Source organism: Puntigrus tetrazona, chromosome 18 (genome assembly GCF_018831695.1).
Source record: "Puntigrus tetrazona isolate hp1 chromosome 18, ASM1883169v1, whole genome shotgun sequence".
NCBI lineage: Eukaryota > Metazoa > Chordata > Actinopteri > Cypriniformes > Cyprinidae > Puntigrus > Puntigrus tetrazona.
The window spans coordinates 1901554-1918173 of NC_056716.1; the positions used below are offsets into that span (position 1 = coordinate 1901554).

General features: G+C 39.5%; 2 protein-coding genes across 6 annotated transcripts in view; one reads left to right on the top strand and one right to left on the bottom strand.

Annotated features, from left to right (window-relative positions):
- The window catches only part of LOC122323046 (FERM domain-containing protein 5), a 91182-nt gene extending 85152 nt beyond the window's left edge, over positions 1-6030 (top strand). For 3 of the 4 annotated variants that reach the window (XM_043216678.1, XM_043216677.1, XM_043216680.1), the window contains one exon: positions 1361-6030. In XM_043216678.1, coding sequence (XP_043072613.1) covers positions 1361-1953 — 593 coding nt within the window. In that variant the 3' untranslated portion in view covers positions 1954-6030. The remainder of the gene's footprint in view (positions 1-1360) is intronic. The other variant, XM_043216679.1, reaches the window with a different exon arrangement.
- Positions 6031-6373: 343 nt separating this feature from the next.
- blm (BLM RecQ like helicase) lies at positions 6374-16530 on the bottom strand. 2 transcript variants are annotated; one of them, XM_043216598.1, is made up of 22 exons: positions 15759-16530; positions 15537-15597; positions 14861-15446; positions 14647-14779; positions 14471-14559; positions 14264-14384; positions 12073-12821; positions 11786-11962; positions 11223-11341; positions 11028-11141; positions 10849-10947; positions 10219-10367; positions 9780-9886; positions 9527-9687; positions 9222-9417; positions 8776-8966; positions 8409-8553; positions 8066-8265; positions 7776-7971; positions 7337-7459; positions 6776-6980; positions 6374-6701 (listed from the first exon to the last, which is right to left on the bottom strand). In XM_043216598.1, exons 1-22 carry the CDS (start codon positions 15851-15853, stop codon positions 6512-6514), a joined length of 4206 nt encoding a protein of 1401 aa, XP_043072533.1. In that variant the 5' UTR covers positions 15854-16530; the 3' UTR covers positions 6374-6511. The 2 variants fall into 2 exon arrangements, with proteins under 2 accessions (XP_043072533.1, XP_043072532.1); XM_043216597.1 differs by having other exon boundaries at positions 14861-15597.
- Positions 16531-16620: the final 90 nt, after the last annotated feature.

Sequence of the window (16620 nt, forward strand, 5' to 3'; positions counted from 1 at the left end):
CTTTGAGCAGCCTTTGAGGCCGGAATAAGACGCTGAGACCGGACACGATTGACCGGATGTTCTTACATGGTCCTGACAAGAAAAAGTAGAAAAATAGAAAAAGCGTGCAACCTGGCGCATGTAAAAGAGTTTCTACCCTGCTTTTTTTATTTTTCAAAAATTCTTTGCACTCGAATATATGCCAGAATAGAGAAAGGATCTGCCAATTAGTCAGCTCAATCAGGCAGTCACCTGTCAAGGAAAGGTCAAACGCTGATCCTCCTGCTGAGAGAGGCATTTAGATCAATTTGTAAATAGCAAAATAAAGGCCAAAAATGGCGGTGGGGAGAAGATAGTCATGTCATATTTATTTAGCGCTTCATGCAATCGATTACTTTAAAGCAAGCTGCTTTGCAGTATCTTAGTTTTGCTCGTGGCCATCTGACCTCAACAGACAGAATGGAAGAAATGAACCAGAGGTTTCCACATCAAGGGCGAAGAGAACTGTTACACCTTTGGCAAACATTTTAGGTTTCTTGAAACAAACCTGGTTGTTCAAAATGATATCACACCAGTTTGAGGTTCTCTTTAATGTGAAAACGAAAAACCAAAGCCGGAGTGTTTAGACTAGATTGCGGTTATGCCAATTTATTTCTTTTTTTTCATTTTTCACATTATCGTATCATGTTTTATAATTGTGCTGTGCATGGCTATTTAAATGATAATGAGCTACTGGTCACCCTGCCCTTCTCTTCAGTTTTTTTTGTGTGTATTTGGTGGTACATTTCCATCAAAAACAAAAGTGATGCACTGCGTCTTCAGTGGCTTTCATGTCAGGAGTAGACAAATACCCTTACGTTGACTTTTATATCCAAATACAAAACACCCAGATTCGAAAACACCTATTGTTGTCGCTTCAACTTCTCAAACGCGGAGAAAATGGTGGACGGCGTACAGCTAGCTGAGGACAGAAATATGCTAATACAGGAGAGTCCATCAGTTGCTGTGGGCGGAGACTGAGCAGTATGATGTCATACCGTTCAGAAAATCAAAACGGCTTGACAGTTAAGACTTAAGCCTAGTCCTAGACTATATGTGAGTCTGAGCTGTTTTATTAAATATTATAATATAATAAGACAAAGATGATGACTGTAGGTCATCTGCTAAGAGTTTTTCAGTCATAACTCATTTCAAACAGCAGGATTTAGATCTCTCTTTGATCATATCTTTGATCATTCACACAGCATGATGAATGGGCACTTTCCCAACACCTATCGGCGAGTTAAAATCAAGCACTAGGCCTTAGACACAATGCCAACATAGAAAAGCACTGACTGTTTAAGACAAAATCAACACAGACCCTCTCTTATGCTTCCTCCAGGTTTGGAATCCTTGCGGGACAGCGCCCACTCCACCCCGGTGCGCTCCGTGTCCCACGGTGACTCCTTCATCCCACGTTCACGGAGCCAGGTGACGGACTCCGGCGACGGGACGGCGGTCATCTCCGATGAGACGTACAGTCCCTCGGACAGCGTGCTGCCCACACCGGTGGCCGAACACAGCCTGGAGCTGGCGGTCGCGCGCCAGATCAATGGCGCCCCCTGCAGCATCGAGGAGGAGAAAGAATCGGAGGCGGGCACGCCCTCCGTGGGCGACGTGGCAGAGTTAGGAGCGGACAGTAGGGCGGCGGGCCCCTTGCAGAGCGCAGGCAGGGAGGCTGCGCTCAGCGAGACGGAACAGGTGAATAAGTTTGTTTTAAGTGTTCTCCGTCTGCTCCTTGTGACCATTGGACTCCTCTTTGTCTTGCTCCTCCTCCTCATCATCCTCACTGAGTCCGACCTTGACATTGCATTTTTACGTGATATCCGCCAGACCCCCGAGTTTGAGCAGTTCCATTACGAATACTTTTGTCCCCTCAGACGGTGGTTTGCCTGCAAGCTCCGCTGGGTGGGCGGGCTGCTCATTAACAAGTGAAAATGAGGCACTAAAGCTCGTTAAGCCTCCCTTATTGGGGTCGAGAAGACGCTAAACACGTGGAGAGAGAGAGAGAGAGAGAGAGAGAGAGACGGAGGGCATCGACCTGTCCCATGAACCCAGCTTCTTTCATGACACTCCTGCTGACACACGGTGGACCACCAGGCCCACAGCTCCTCTTCTCTTCCACTTTTAGTTCTTTCTCCCCCGTCCATTTTTACCCTTTTATTTTTGTCGTCTTTTTTTTTTTTCTTACAAAGACAATTTTTTTTTTTGCTTTTGGTTTCCTTATTTTGGATTTCAGGTCATTTCAGGTATTTTATTTTTACAAAAAAACGAGAAAAAAAAAACACAAAACTTAATTCAAAGACTTGAGAAGAATATATCGTTCCTTAAATAGGGAATATGAAATATTTTGTTGCAACGAGAACGTTGCCTTCGTTTCTATTTATTTTAAAATAATAGTTATTAAAAAGTCTTATTAAAGAATGTGGTGCATTAAGTCGAGTTGGTACGGTATAGTGGGTTCGGAAAGCCCGAGAAAGTTTGGAAAAACCAATGCTTTTCTGAGTTTATGCATAATTCATATCCATCCGTCATGTAACTCTTAGTAAATTCTGAAGGCTGCTATAATTTACCACGTCAATGATCAGATCAGCAGAGGGTTGTATGTAAGGTAAGAATGTGCAAGTTATTTTGGAAGCGGGAGCTGAGGAAAGACTGGAAATGATGTTATTTGAATAAAATCGATGGGTACATTTGAGTTCTGTATTTGGTGGCTTGAGTTTTAGGGTGTCAAATACGTTTTTAGGAATATAATTGTGTTTAGGCGGTAGCAAGCTGTGAAGTAGAATTAAAAAGGTTCTTTCTAATGGATACAGAAAACTTAATTGGTATAAATTGTGTTCTGTCATGTGACCCAATAGTGTCGGTATCTGTTAAAGTTAACACGATTGATTTAAAATCAACTAGTACCCATAGATCCAATCTAGCTACAGTAGATGTGCAATACTGTAAGGGTTTGGTTTTTAAGAAATAAGTACATCCATTTCTTTTCACCAGTATGTGTATTTGCTTTGCTTTGTTATTATAATTTATTATTATTTTTTAATTTTCCATTTTGAGTCTCTCAATAGAAAGAAATCCCGTTGTATAAAGTAATTTTTTATTCCATATCGACCTTGGTTTTAAGTTTGTATTCTGTGGATATCATGCTCTGATTATTCTTAATTACAATAACAATGCTGTACTTTTTGTACAAAAAGTAGTTAGTTTCCTAATATATCGACAGTTTTTCCATGTATATTTTAACAGAAACTGAAATGTTATTTTGTTATTGAAAATTAAATTATACCTTTTTTAGCTCTGTGTTCCAGATGAGGTCTAGAATCAATGGCGTTTCTGTCAAGGGAGACACGGGAAAGATTTTAATCCAGATCTGCAATCTATTTCCAATTCACTCACTCAACCGGTAATGAGAAAACCGTCCCTGAGCTTTGTATATCGGCCCTGCATTCGAACGATGCTGAAGACTTTATACACAGTTTAGCCCAAATACCATGCGTGTATGTTTGTGTGTGTGTGTGTATGCTCATATTTTAATGAATTTATGTTTTTGGCAATATGTACTAGAAGGCCAGGTTTAGTCTTCGGTACACGAATTCCTGATTATTTGAAGACAGAAGGATTCTTCCAGTGGCATGCAAGTTGGACAGGGTTTTATTTTACCACGATCTATTTTATGCCTGCCCCTTTGAAACTGCTATCGATGTAATTGTTTTTGTATTTGAGAAGGAAGTGAATTGCGGAAGGAGCGGACTTATTTTAGTGTACAGTGAGAAAGTCCGGGGGGTGAGACGGGTATCAACTACTGATAATTAGGAGATGTTTTAGATCTTACACTGGAACTCACAATAATAAACATTAGTTTGCGGCAGCTCGCGAGCTTGGCTTCACTAGTAGTTATTTTCAATGAACGTGGTTCAATCCACCAATCAGTCTGCTGTTGGGTTTGAGGCCAGAATCGCTATGGTGCTAGTAAAAAAAAAAAATCGGAGAGGCCTGAGATCGTTTTAGGAAGCAGGTGACTGTAACAGTAATGGGTTTGCTAGCCGGATTGTGCAGTCTGGTCACACGCCTTTATAACCATTTGGTAGAACCGCTGTCTTCCACCGACCTCAGGAGCTGAAACCGATTTTTGCTACGATGAACAAATGAGAGTTGCATGGAAAACCGTAGCGGAAACTGCTGAGACGCATGGAAAAGAGAGAGAGGGCCATTGGAGTTACGCATGTCTCTTACCTTGACAAGTATCCATGCATGCATTTGTAACATCTCTGATGTGCCAAATTATAACAGCGTTGTGGTGGCATAAGCCCATTTATATTTTTGTAGAATATGACGGTTGTTTTCACAGTACAGTAATACAATGGTGTTGCTCCGAGTACTTGCATGCCATTGAGGATGGGGTTTGTTTTTAGAATAACAATAAACGGATTTTGAGCCGACGAAAAAAAAAAAGCGTGGAAGATCAGTCAAGTTTTTGAAAAATAAAAGAATTGAAGTTGATTGAATTTTACTCATTGACAGCATTATGTAGCCTCTCAGTGGTCAGTCCTGCATGGCAGCGCCATTCAATAAGCAATAACCTGAATTATAGAATCATAAAGATGAATCATTTTGATGGTTTTTGTGCTGTTGTGTAGCAAGTCAGACTACCTGATGTTTTCTAAGGAGTTTGGAATGAATCCATTTCCTTTTAAGTTAGATGCAAAACTGCGTATTAAAAGGCTCATTTTATATGATGATTATTGCCAAAATTTGCTACATTTTATACTCATTGTGAGCACTTGACATCTCGTTCCGATCCTGAACCGTCGTTTCCTGAATTTTATGTTTCTCTTCATCCTTGAAATCCTATTGCACAAGTTTCAACTGGTGCGCTGCTTCTTAGACTAGTAGATCAAGGGCAATTGCTACTACTGTCCTTGCGCTCATCTACTTCATACTTTTGTCTCTAGACAGTTTTCTTGTACTGTACGGAATGGCCACGTTTGACTGTGATGAATGCAAGGGTCCCGTAAAGGACAATTGTCAGCTAATTTGGATCATTTCTGTAATTATCTAACTGGGTTATTTCACAAGGTCCCTCTGTGAACTTTGTACAGAAGTATTTTTATGCTTCTTAGTATGCAAGTGTCGGTATAATAAAGTTAAACACTTACCATGACACTTATAAAAAGTAGACTTTCAGGAATATAACTGTACACCGCAGAAAAAGCACTTCACTGGCTTCAAATATACCTTGACAGCATGAACAAAATGTTACAGCTTCAAGCAAGCCTATTAAAGATGGTGATTTTAATGTTGAAGATCTGGTACTGATGGATACAGCTCTATTGTGAAATCGTAACGAGTGGCTGCTGATCTGTGAAGATTTGGACAGCATTCCAAGTACGGTCAGGATGTCCTCCGTGTTTCTAAAAGATGCCTAGAACTACTTGCATTAGACAGCAGCTACACAACGTCTCCGATCGACTTGGCAAGGTTCTGATTAACATTCTACCAGGGACTTTAAATTCCATCATCATTAGAATGAACTGCTCCTTACATGCTTGCATACAAATTCCCAAATTATTTGGTAAAATCTGACTTCACCTGAACCGTAGCTTTAAGATTCGCTATGGCGCTGAGATCCTGTAAAGATCAGTGGTGGCAACACGTTTCGTTTACTGTACTGTGCTTTTGTCACTTTCGCCAGCCCCCACAGTCCCCTCAACAGATATGCATATACATGCACATTTGTTTATGCATAGATGTCTGTCTGTGGGCGTGTTTTTCTGTAATCTTTATCTTTTCGGGACTGAAGGTTGCTTTTTAGTTCCTTAATATCAATATCAAACTATATACAAAATTTATGTGCCAAACGCAGTTCCTGTTAAGTCAGATTCATTCCAAAATCATCTTTGTACTGTAGGAAACCTTCCATGAAAATGGTATGAAGAAAATGTTTCACTGATAGTCCCTTGTAACTGGTGCCATGGAAATATTCAAACTTGAAATAAACATTCAAAAGAGTTTGAGCTATCTTGTGGTTTATAGTTCACAGTGTAACAATGCTGTAAATAGGAATTAGTCAGATGGTTCTCTAATTTAGCTATATTGTTTCCTTTTATAATAAAATGCCATCAATGTTTCACTGTGGCATTTCCCCCAAAACATTTTTGAAAACTGTTGCTAAACTGACTAAGTTATACTGGCCTCGTAAAGATGATATAGCTGGGGTGATGGCACAATTTAGTTACTTTTCTTAGGAAAAAAAAAATGAAGCGAATAATCATACTAATAGTGTTTTGAGATATATATATATATATATATATATATATATATATATATATATATATATATATATATATACACCCATGTCATTTAATGTTGTATAAATCAAAAAACAAACTAATACACCACATATTTATTAAAAAAATCAGTGTATAAAATTTCTTTACAAATATTCACAAAGTCACGTTATGTTGCCATTACCAGTAGAAGTACTCGGATTCTAGAGGTGAGAGAATGTTGGTTTGAGGAACGGACGAGCAGCACTCTGTGGGGTTGGCAAAGCCATGAAGCCCGGCCTCTTCACTTCTGGGACTGATGGAGCCGGCCTGGAACCTCTGCCTACGCTCCGATTACCACCCCTGTATCCTCCTCTTCCTCCTCTCGACGAGGACCAGTTATTGCTGTATCCACTACAGTAAGGGTGGAGAGGGAGAGTTAATTTGGTTTCAAATAGCCAACAATGCTTCTGCTGTAACATACTGACCCTTTAGAGGAAGAGTTTTGGCTGCTGGCACTTTTTCTTCTTTTGGGTTTCCTGGAGTAAGACCCTTGCTTTCTCTTTGCTCCTCGTCCAGAGGTGCTTCTGAAATAGGTTGATGTGGTGTCTCCTTCATCGTCGTCGTCACCTTCCTCATATTGATGGCCTCTTGTTGTGTCAATCCATTCTGAACTCTCAGTCTGGGCCTCAGCTGCAGAGGAAGTGCGAGAACATTATATCTCTCAAGCTACTTCATTTCAAGAGCTTTATAGGTTGCCGTTTTGTGCTAGTAAAAATATGATTTAGCTAGCTCTACCTATAAACTTTAAACCAGATCATAAATGTAGTATGATTTAGAACTTATCTTGGACTAAGGGAACTTACATTTACTAAATATATACGACGCAGCTTTAAAATACCAGGAATATCAGCTAGTAAAATCAGAAGCTTCAATTGAAATGTAAAGCTAGAAAGGATTACTGTAATATAGGATTGATTAATATTGTGTCATGGAAAGCGTTTATCTTCAGGACACAGTCTGTATATGGTGTGCTGTCAGACCCTCACCGGGCAGCTGCCACTCTGAGTACTTCTGCAGCAGTTCAATAACCTCCGCTCCATACTTCTCCAGCTTGTCTTCAGTCACACCATCGATCTGCAGCAGAACCTCCGGATCAGACGAGAGAGTTTCTGCACAGAGACGCATCACAATACATTTAACACAAAGCAATTAATTCCCTTTCTTTTTCACAGCCCCATGTGCTCTAACTTAATGAGGTGTTTCATCCTCGTAACACATTATGTAAAACTGCTTGGGGAAGAAAGAAAAAATAAAATAACTTAAGTAACTTCTGTTAAATCAGCACATTTCAGACACTAAATGACATCATATTAATGTAGCCTTAAATTAATCATTTACTCCTTCCTTGAATCCCTCCCCATTTCATTTTTTATACAAGTTCATACTTATATAGATATATATCATACGTGACGGAAATTTGCTAACCAGCAATCTTTTTGAGTGTGGCTGTGGAGAAAATGTTGTAGTAATGAATGCCGAAGACTTTGCCCAACTTCTTGCACAGATCATTGAGTTCCTGCAGACATTTTTTAACCATCTCCTCTCTCTTAGAAACATTCTCAATCACAGAGGCCTTGTGCTTTCTGATGCTGGACGCACTCTCCGTCTCAACAAACTCAACCTGCAACAGGGTATAGTCATTAATACAGCATACAACATCGATACGGATCATGAAAGATCAGTGTCACAGGTGAGAATAACATTAAGAGTCCCACCTGCATGCAGCCACTCAGTACACTCAAGGCTTTAGGCCCAGCAGAGATATAGGCCACTGCCTGCCCATTGTTAGTGATGTAGAGGTCCTCCATCAGAACACTATCCAGCACCAGTTTCTTAAAAAGCCTCTCAGCGTTGTGTTTGGAATATGCTGCTCCCATCCCAAACATTCCGGACTGGATCCGAGCACTTTTGGAGCCTGCCGCACAGAAATATACTTATTGAGGCCTCGCACAGCCATCCTGACAAGCATTAAATCCCAAGCACTGGATAAGGCATAGGATATTCATAGTAATATTCACACTATCATTTATGACAGTCAAATCCCACTAGGCTTCTTACCCAGAAATATTTCGACCAGCATGTTGAGAGTGAGCCTGTTCTGCTGGGCGGATTTGCCATATCTGTTTCCGACCTTCTCACAGTTCTCTTGCACAAATCTCACAATCTTCTTCACATCATCAGTGACATTTCTTGATTTGTATTTCTGGAGACGAGCATTGAGATGTATGAATTTGCATAAAATTGCACTATATTTAAAATATCAGTAAACAATGAAATCAAAGTAAGCGACAAATTGTTTGGAAAGAAACTATATCCGATTTCAAGCAATGGTTGGGTACAATTATACAGTTTGTTATTATGCATGACATTTGAACAAATGTACACTGTAAAAAAAAACAAACAAATGATGCAATGACGGTCTTACGTGTGGTCTGGCGCAATTGTCACAGATGACCTCAGGATGCTCTTTACAAAAGCTTGTATTGAATGTGTGTTCGCCGAAGTAAGCCAGCAACTGGATTCTCCTGCACTCGGCCACATTCTCACAGAAATGCACCATGCTGTGCAGGTTGTTGATGTGGGTGGCTTTGGATTGCTGGTTGCCATCTTTATCCACTGCAATTATATTAACCGTTATGTAGGCCACGCTCACACAGACAGGTTAACTATGACTGTATAATAGTGTCTGGATTTTAGGTCCCAAATGCATGTTTCGGCAGAGTTCCTTAAGACATGTTATTTTACGGAATAACAAATTCAACATTTAAATTCTCTGTACTATTGCTCAGTTTTATTAAGGGGTTGTTTACAGTTAACATGCCAATATATCCTATAGCTTAATGACAAAGAATAAACAAAAATCATGCATACTAGCAATGAGTCTCTTGATGCGGATAACGTCGCTGTAGGAATAGAAGAGGACACAGTGGGAAATCTCTCCATCTCGACCAGCTCTGCCTGACTCCTGGTAATAACCCTCCACCGACTTGGGCAAACTGGCATGGATCACATAACGCACATCTGGTTTGTCGATTCCCATGCCAAATGCAATGGTGGCACACATAACCTAAAAATGAAAGAAGATGGGTATTTTTAGAAAGCTGGAAAAAATGTAAATGCCCGGTCAGAAGTGCTGGTCCATGTTTTATAGTAATTTTAAAAACTGAATGCCTCACCTGGCAGCCATCCTGGTTGATCCATTTATTCTGGACGTATTCCCTGTCGCTGTCACTCAGGCCAGCGTGATAAGCCAGCGCTGCGATCCCAGCCCTCTGAAGGCTGTCAGCCAGAGTGTCGCAGTCATTACGAGACAAGCAGTACACAATCCCGGAGTCACCTACACACACACGGTCAACATGATTTATAGTCCCCATTCTGTGGTGAGAAATTATAATTGCTAAAGACCGAATCAATCTGGACGGCACTCACGTGGGTAATATTTCTTGATCCACTGAATGCATTCCTCGTCAACCTTCTTGGGCCTTTTTGGCAAAACTGAATATTTGAGATTGTGCCTATTGAAGCTCATAGTGAATCTATGAAAACATTCATAATCTTAATATATGATTAACACATGTGGATGATATCTTTAGATGTCATAGCTAAAGGAACAAATACATTATTGGTAAGTTTTGGGTTTGTAAGATTTTTTTTTAACAGCATTTGCTGTCATTTTTGATCAATTTAATCCATCCTCTGCCAGAACAATCAATCATTCAAAATGTAAAAATGTTAATCTACATTTTGAAGCTGGGTGAGGTTTAAAATAATCCTGCATCCATATTATAATCAGCATGAGAATACCATTAATGACAATGTCCTGTTTTTACAAAAACATGAATTAGCAATTGCTTGAGGGAAAACGTACACCTGAGGACGGGCCATTGACAGCTGGTTAAGAATGTCCTTCTGAACTCTAGGAGTGGCTGTGGCCGTCAGTGCCATTATAGGAACATTGGGAAACTTCCGCCTGAGCTCATGTAAGCGCTTGTAGTCTGGCCTGAAGTCATGACCCCACTGAGGAAGAAACAGATCCATTTATTTTACAATGTTTTTTATGTTACTTTTAACAACAACATATTTTTAACAGTAATATTTTACTACGCATTTGACCACAGTGTTTCCCACACATTGATTTACTTATGGCGGCGAAGCACAATATCAAAATTAACCGCCACAAATAGATTTTTCAAACGTTGACTTAGTTGAATAAACATGAGCCATCGCATGTTTCAAAATCAAAACCTGGTCAGGGTGTTTTTACATCACTGTATTTCTGAAGGAAACTGACTGTCTTCAGAAAATGTTGGATGTAATTTTCATTTAATCTTGCATGTATTGTCTGATGTTACTGTGTTACCTGGGAAACCTAATCTCTACCACGACAACAGTGCCTCCCGCTGGCAGAGAATGAATGTGCATATAAGCCGCCACAAAAAAGTCTGTGGGAAACACTGAAAATATTGTAGTGTAACAAGAATGGTCCAATCAAGTTTACCTGACTGACGCAATGAGCCTCGTCAATTACAATGCGAGCCAGCAGACCCCTTTCATACAGATTCTGAAGGGCACTGATCATCCGTCCACTCGCACACACCTGAGAACAAAAACTAGAAATATCAATGCAGTTATAGATGTGCGCAAACTTGCAATACACTTGTCTGATTTGAATCCCACCTTCTCAGGAGTGGCATAAAGCAGTTTGATGGGGGGATCCTTTCTAGAAAGTTGCATATAGATCTTTGCAGCCTCACTATCTTTTTTGTCACCAGATAGACTAGTTGCACAGATCTAAAACAAAACATTTCATAGTAAGCAGCTGTTTTGATCGGGTTAAGACAATTAATGTGCATACGGAAAAGACAGACTTACATCTAATGTGGTAAGCTTTTGGACCTGGTCAACTATGAGAGACCGTAGAGGAGAAATGACAACAGTCACTCCAGCAGAGACACAAGCAGGAAGCTGATAGCAGAGACTTTTACCACCACCTGTCACATTGCAACATATCATCATTAGGAAACACTTCAGAGAGAGAAAAATAAAAATGCTGATCTTCTTAACAGAAAAACACAAACAAAAGGAAACAAGAAAAAGTACAGATTTTCTAAAGTATTTTTAGAAAGTAAATTTAAGAGTAACTTTTTCAAGGTAAATTAAAATTTATCATGATTCAACACACTTAAGGAAAGTTTAACATTTATTATAGATTTGCATCACTGGCTATAAATATCGTAAAACCAAATAAAAACAAATGAGAATGGCTGACTACTAGCTCATGAACACTATATCTATATATGGACATGAAACATGCTAGAAATTATGTAGCCAGACGTGCTGCAGGTGAAGACAAGACACGGTGTGCAGTCAAACATTGAAATAAACAATAAATACGAATCATAACAACTAATGTTAATATGACATTTCTAACAAACCTGTAGGCATCAGTACAAACGTGTCTTCTCCTAACAGCGTGGCATTAATAGCCTCCAGCTGATTGAAGCGGAACTGATGCAGACCAAACTTCTTATGGAAGATCATCATCATCTCTGAGCTGTGAGGAAAGTTGAAACCTCTGAAGCGGTCATGAGCTGGGTTTCTGTACACGGGTTCTGCAGATCAAAGAATAAACTGTTACCAGATAACTGCTCACTGTGCCATTTCATGGGTTATTTAATTACATTAACTAAACTGTAAGGGATATTCCATTACTTAAACCTACCAGGGTTGGATGTTTTGGTAGGTTTTTGTGCTGGCGTTGTTACGGTCTTTCTCTCCAAAGGTTTCGAAGGACCTACCTCCTTCCCCGAAGGTGTTTTTGCACCAAAGCTGTCTCTTGATGCCAAGACACTTGGAGGTTCTTCAAAATAATCTGGAACATCAGCCTCATCAAAATCATCAATATCAAAGTCATCAATTAGGAAGTCATCAAGAGGCTCTGTATCTGCTCGAGAAGAGTTGGGTACTTCCATGTTGGTTTCAACAGTGCTCTCAGCATTTCTCTTTCCTGAATCTAATCTTTTGGGGGAATAAAACAAGTCAACCTGATCTCCAGCCACAGTCAAATTGTTTGACTCATCGAAGGACAATTTTGAGTAGCACTTATCCGTTTTTAACTCAGATTTGCTAAAAGGTGGATTTGAGCTGTTTGAGATGTCCCTAGTAGTTGCCATTTTTGTGGTGCTGTTAGGATTCCAGGTACCACCAGGGGTCTCAACCCCATTGATGATACAGTCAGAATCCTCAAACACGCTGTCATTTTCCAAAGATATGGCGGAGGCAATGGACTTGCGAAATAGAGAGCCTGTTTTGACAGACTCTTTCTTTTCTGATGTCACTGGGGTCATAGATGAGGTTAGACTAGAGGGTGTGACTCCAAACACTTGTCTGTCTAGCAGACTAGAATATGGAGTTGATGCTGGGTCTAACTGAGATGTTCTAGACGGTGCGCTATTAGCAAGAATCCTTTTCCTGTGGTACAGACAGAGACAAAGTATAATGCAAAGTTATTAGTTATACTGAAACAAGCAGTAATGTCATCAAATAATAATGCAGAAATAGAAAAAAAAATTTAATCATGCTTAACTGGAACATAAACTACATCTAAAAATAATTGATTTTTTTAAAGAACTAGAAAAGCCTTTATTTTTAAAAGCTGACTTTATGCAGAATATTTAGTCTTTAAAAACAAATGTATGCAAAAAAGTAATAGAAGACTATCCTACAGGCTAAGTACAGGCGCATCTCAAATTAGAAATGTCATGGAAAGGTTCATTTCAGTAATTCAACTCAAATTGTGAAACTCTTGTATTAAATAAATTTAATGCAGACAGACTGAAGTCTTTGGTTCTTTTAATTGTGATGTTTTAGGCTCACATTTAAAGAAAAACCCCACCAATTCAAAATCTCATCTCAAAAAATTACAATATGACGGCATGCAAATGAGCTAATCAACTAAAAACCTGAGCCTTTAAAACGGTCTCTCAGTTTGGTTCACTAAGCTACATAATCATGGGGAAGACTGTTGATCTGACAGCTGTCCAGAAGACAATCATTGACACTCAAGGAGTGTAAGCCAACATTCATTGCCAAAGAAGCTGGCTGTTCACAGATCTTCTCTATCCAAGCATGTTAACAAAGTTGAATGGAAGGAAAAAGTGCGGAAGAAAAGCCTTATGAGGATTGTTGAGCAAAATCAATTCAAGAATTTGAGTGAACTTCAAAAAAAAAAAAAAAAAAAAAAAAAAAAAACTGACTGGGGTCAAGGCATCTAGAGCCACCAGGAATTTGGCTACAGTTGTCATTTTTCCTTGTTAAGCCACTTCTAAAACAACGTCAGAAGCGTCTTACCTGGGCTAAGGTGAAGAACTAGACTGTTGTCCAGTTGTCCAAAGCTCTCTTTTCAGATGAAAGCAAGTTTTGAAGGGAGGGGTGGAGAGGCTCATAGCCCAAAAAGAGAATCTCTGAGCCCCATAGAGAATCTATTGGATATTGTCAAGAAGAAAATGGGAAACAAGAAACCAAAAACTGCAGACGAGCTGAAGGAGACTGTCAAAGAAACCAGGGCTTCCATACCACCTCAGCAGTGCCACAAGCTGACCACCTCCATGCCACGCTGAACTGAGGCAGTAATTAAAGCAAAAGGAACCCCTACCAAGTATTGAGTACATATACAGTACATGAACATACTTTCTAGAAGACCAACAATTCACTAAATTTACTTCTTTTTCATTGGTTTTCTAAGTATTCAAATTTTTGGAAATAGTGAATTGGTGGGTTTTTGTTAAATATGAGTTTAAAACATCACAATTAAAAGAACCAAAGACTTAAAGTACTTGAGTTGAATTACAAAAATAACTTTTCCATGACATTCTAATTTATTGAGATGCACCTGTACTCCTTTGTTTCTTTACCTGCGTGCTCTCTGCAGTAACAGCTCTGTGCCGCAGGTCAGTGCTATGAGCTCATGCTCTGGAATAGTGTCCACTAGACGACAAATAGACTCCATAACAGTAAAGAGAGCATCCTCTGGTCCTAAAAGAAATGCATGCACATTAGACACATTACATTTATTGCAAATGTTTCAATACCAAAAAGTTAAATATTGCATTAAATGATACCTTTTAATGTTTTAGCAGGTTCATCAAAGGGTGCTGACAGATTTGAGGCAGACTCGTGAGGTGAAATATTTGTAACAGGGTGAGATGAACTACAAAACAAAGTTAAAGTAAATAAACCTAAAACAAAAAGAAAATGTACTTCATCCATAATAATTTTTTTTTTTTTTACATGTTACCTTTTCTTCTTTTCCGAGTCAAAGGGAATCGTCTCCTCAGGAACAGGAGATGGGGGGATGAAATCGTCATAAAAGTTATCCGCCTCATCAATGTCTACGATGTTCGTCTCCTCCCACTGCTTTTCTTCAGCAACTGCAATTCAAATATTTATTATTTCATTGTGAGCTTTCTAAACACAGGATAAACCCACTGAAGAATTTGAGGTGTACTAACTTGTCACACACTTGATGTCCTTTTCATTTTTTTCTGGTGTAACACAGTCAATGATCTCATCTTCAGTGTCACTCAGTAATGCGTTTTTGTGGGCTGTTCTCTTATGCCTTTTGGATTTTTTGATCGGTGAGTCCTCTGGCTCTCTCTCTGCAGGCTCTATGCTGCCTATATTAGAAGCCGACAGGACGTCCTTTGGAGCAGTTATAGTTTCTGTAACCTGTGAACCTTCGTTTGTAGTCTCATCACTCTTAGCACAAGGGGAATGCAGGGACGTGTTCTGGTCAGATACGCTTAGTTTTTTTTTTGTAGAGGTTTCTGTAACTGGGGACGCTACTCTTGCCTTGACTGGGGTTTCGAAATCATCCAAGTCATCCCATTCACTGAAGGAGAGTTGGGAAATGTCACACTTAGGATCACCTACAGCTTGGTCCTTAGGCACGGCTGCAGATTTCGGCGAATCCTTAATGATATATTGAACAGTAGGTGTTTTGTTCACAGCGAATGGGTTGGCTAATGGATTAACGGTGTTTGTCTTCGGTTTGCTGGGTACAGTGAAGAAGTTGACTTTCGGAGCCGCTTTCTCAGGCTTTTGCGAAAACGTCACAGGAGTTTTGGTTACTTCACAGCTGAGGGGAACATTGACACTCCTGTTTGCTAAGACATTTGCACCCGTTACCTTTTGAGGAACTTCCACTTGGCAGACACCTGACAAAGACTTCTTTTTGAAACAAAACCCCCTGAACAGAGAAATTTAGTTTAGGCTACACATTTAAAACGTTAACAAACTAATTAAATTGAACTGACAATGTATGTATCTATTTACTATCTACTTTAGTCTATTTTTCTTTTTTCCTAGCTGCAAAAAATTCTATCGCAGAATATATAATAATGTTCTTACCCAGGCTTTAGTTTCAGCAGGGACAACTTGCTTTGACCCGAATTATGGTGTCGTTCCAGTTGCTCCTTCAGGTTGTTTTGCGGAAGACTCGGCATTGTGTATGAATGTATAGCAAATATGAATCCTCAATATACATGTATATGTCATTTAATCAACCCCACAAACAAACGCACGCGCACAAAACGGCCGCGATGTGTTAGAATTAATGCTACATTAAAACACACTCACAACGAAAGGTTGTACTCTCATTCTGTCATCGTTTGAACATCAAAACACCAAAAAAGGAAAGCCACACAAATGCCTTCGTAATTACCACCACCGAACACAAAGAAGTGATAAACAAATATGACATACGAGCGCCACACATCACCATAACACCGCTGAAAGCTCGCGCCTACCGCGTATTCGTAGCTCGCGCTTTGATTGGACAGCTACCAGTAACGTCACTTCCGTTAAGCCCCTGTTTATTCGCAACAATTTTATTACGTTTTTAATTCTACCTCTGCAGTATTATTATTATTTTCCTCCGTTTCTTCATCCCCTTTTTGTTGAGTGAATTTTTAATCCTGTTTCAACGTAGACCAATAAGCAATCAAATACCCGCTTTCTCTCTGGCGCGCGCTGCTGTATCTCAAACACTAGACGTGGGATTAGGTTGCCACATACTGGCTTGCTGTGGAATTGCACATTCTATTTTAGCACGGAAGCAAGAAGCATCACAAACAAATTAACTTAAAAACTAATTTTAAAGTACATTTTAAATGTAAGTTCTCCACCAATGTCTACAGTGTTTTTTTTACGTATTTAAGATCTAATTAATGGATGAACACTATTAATCTACTGGAAAGGGATCCATAAAAAG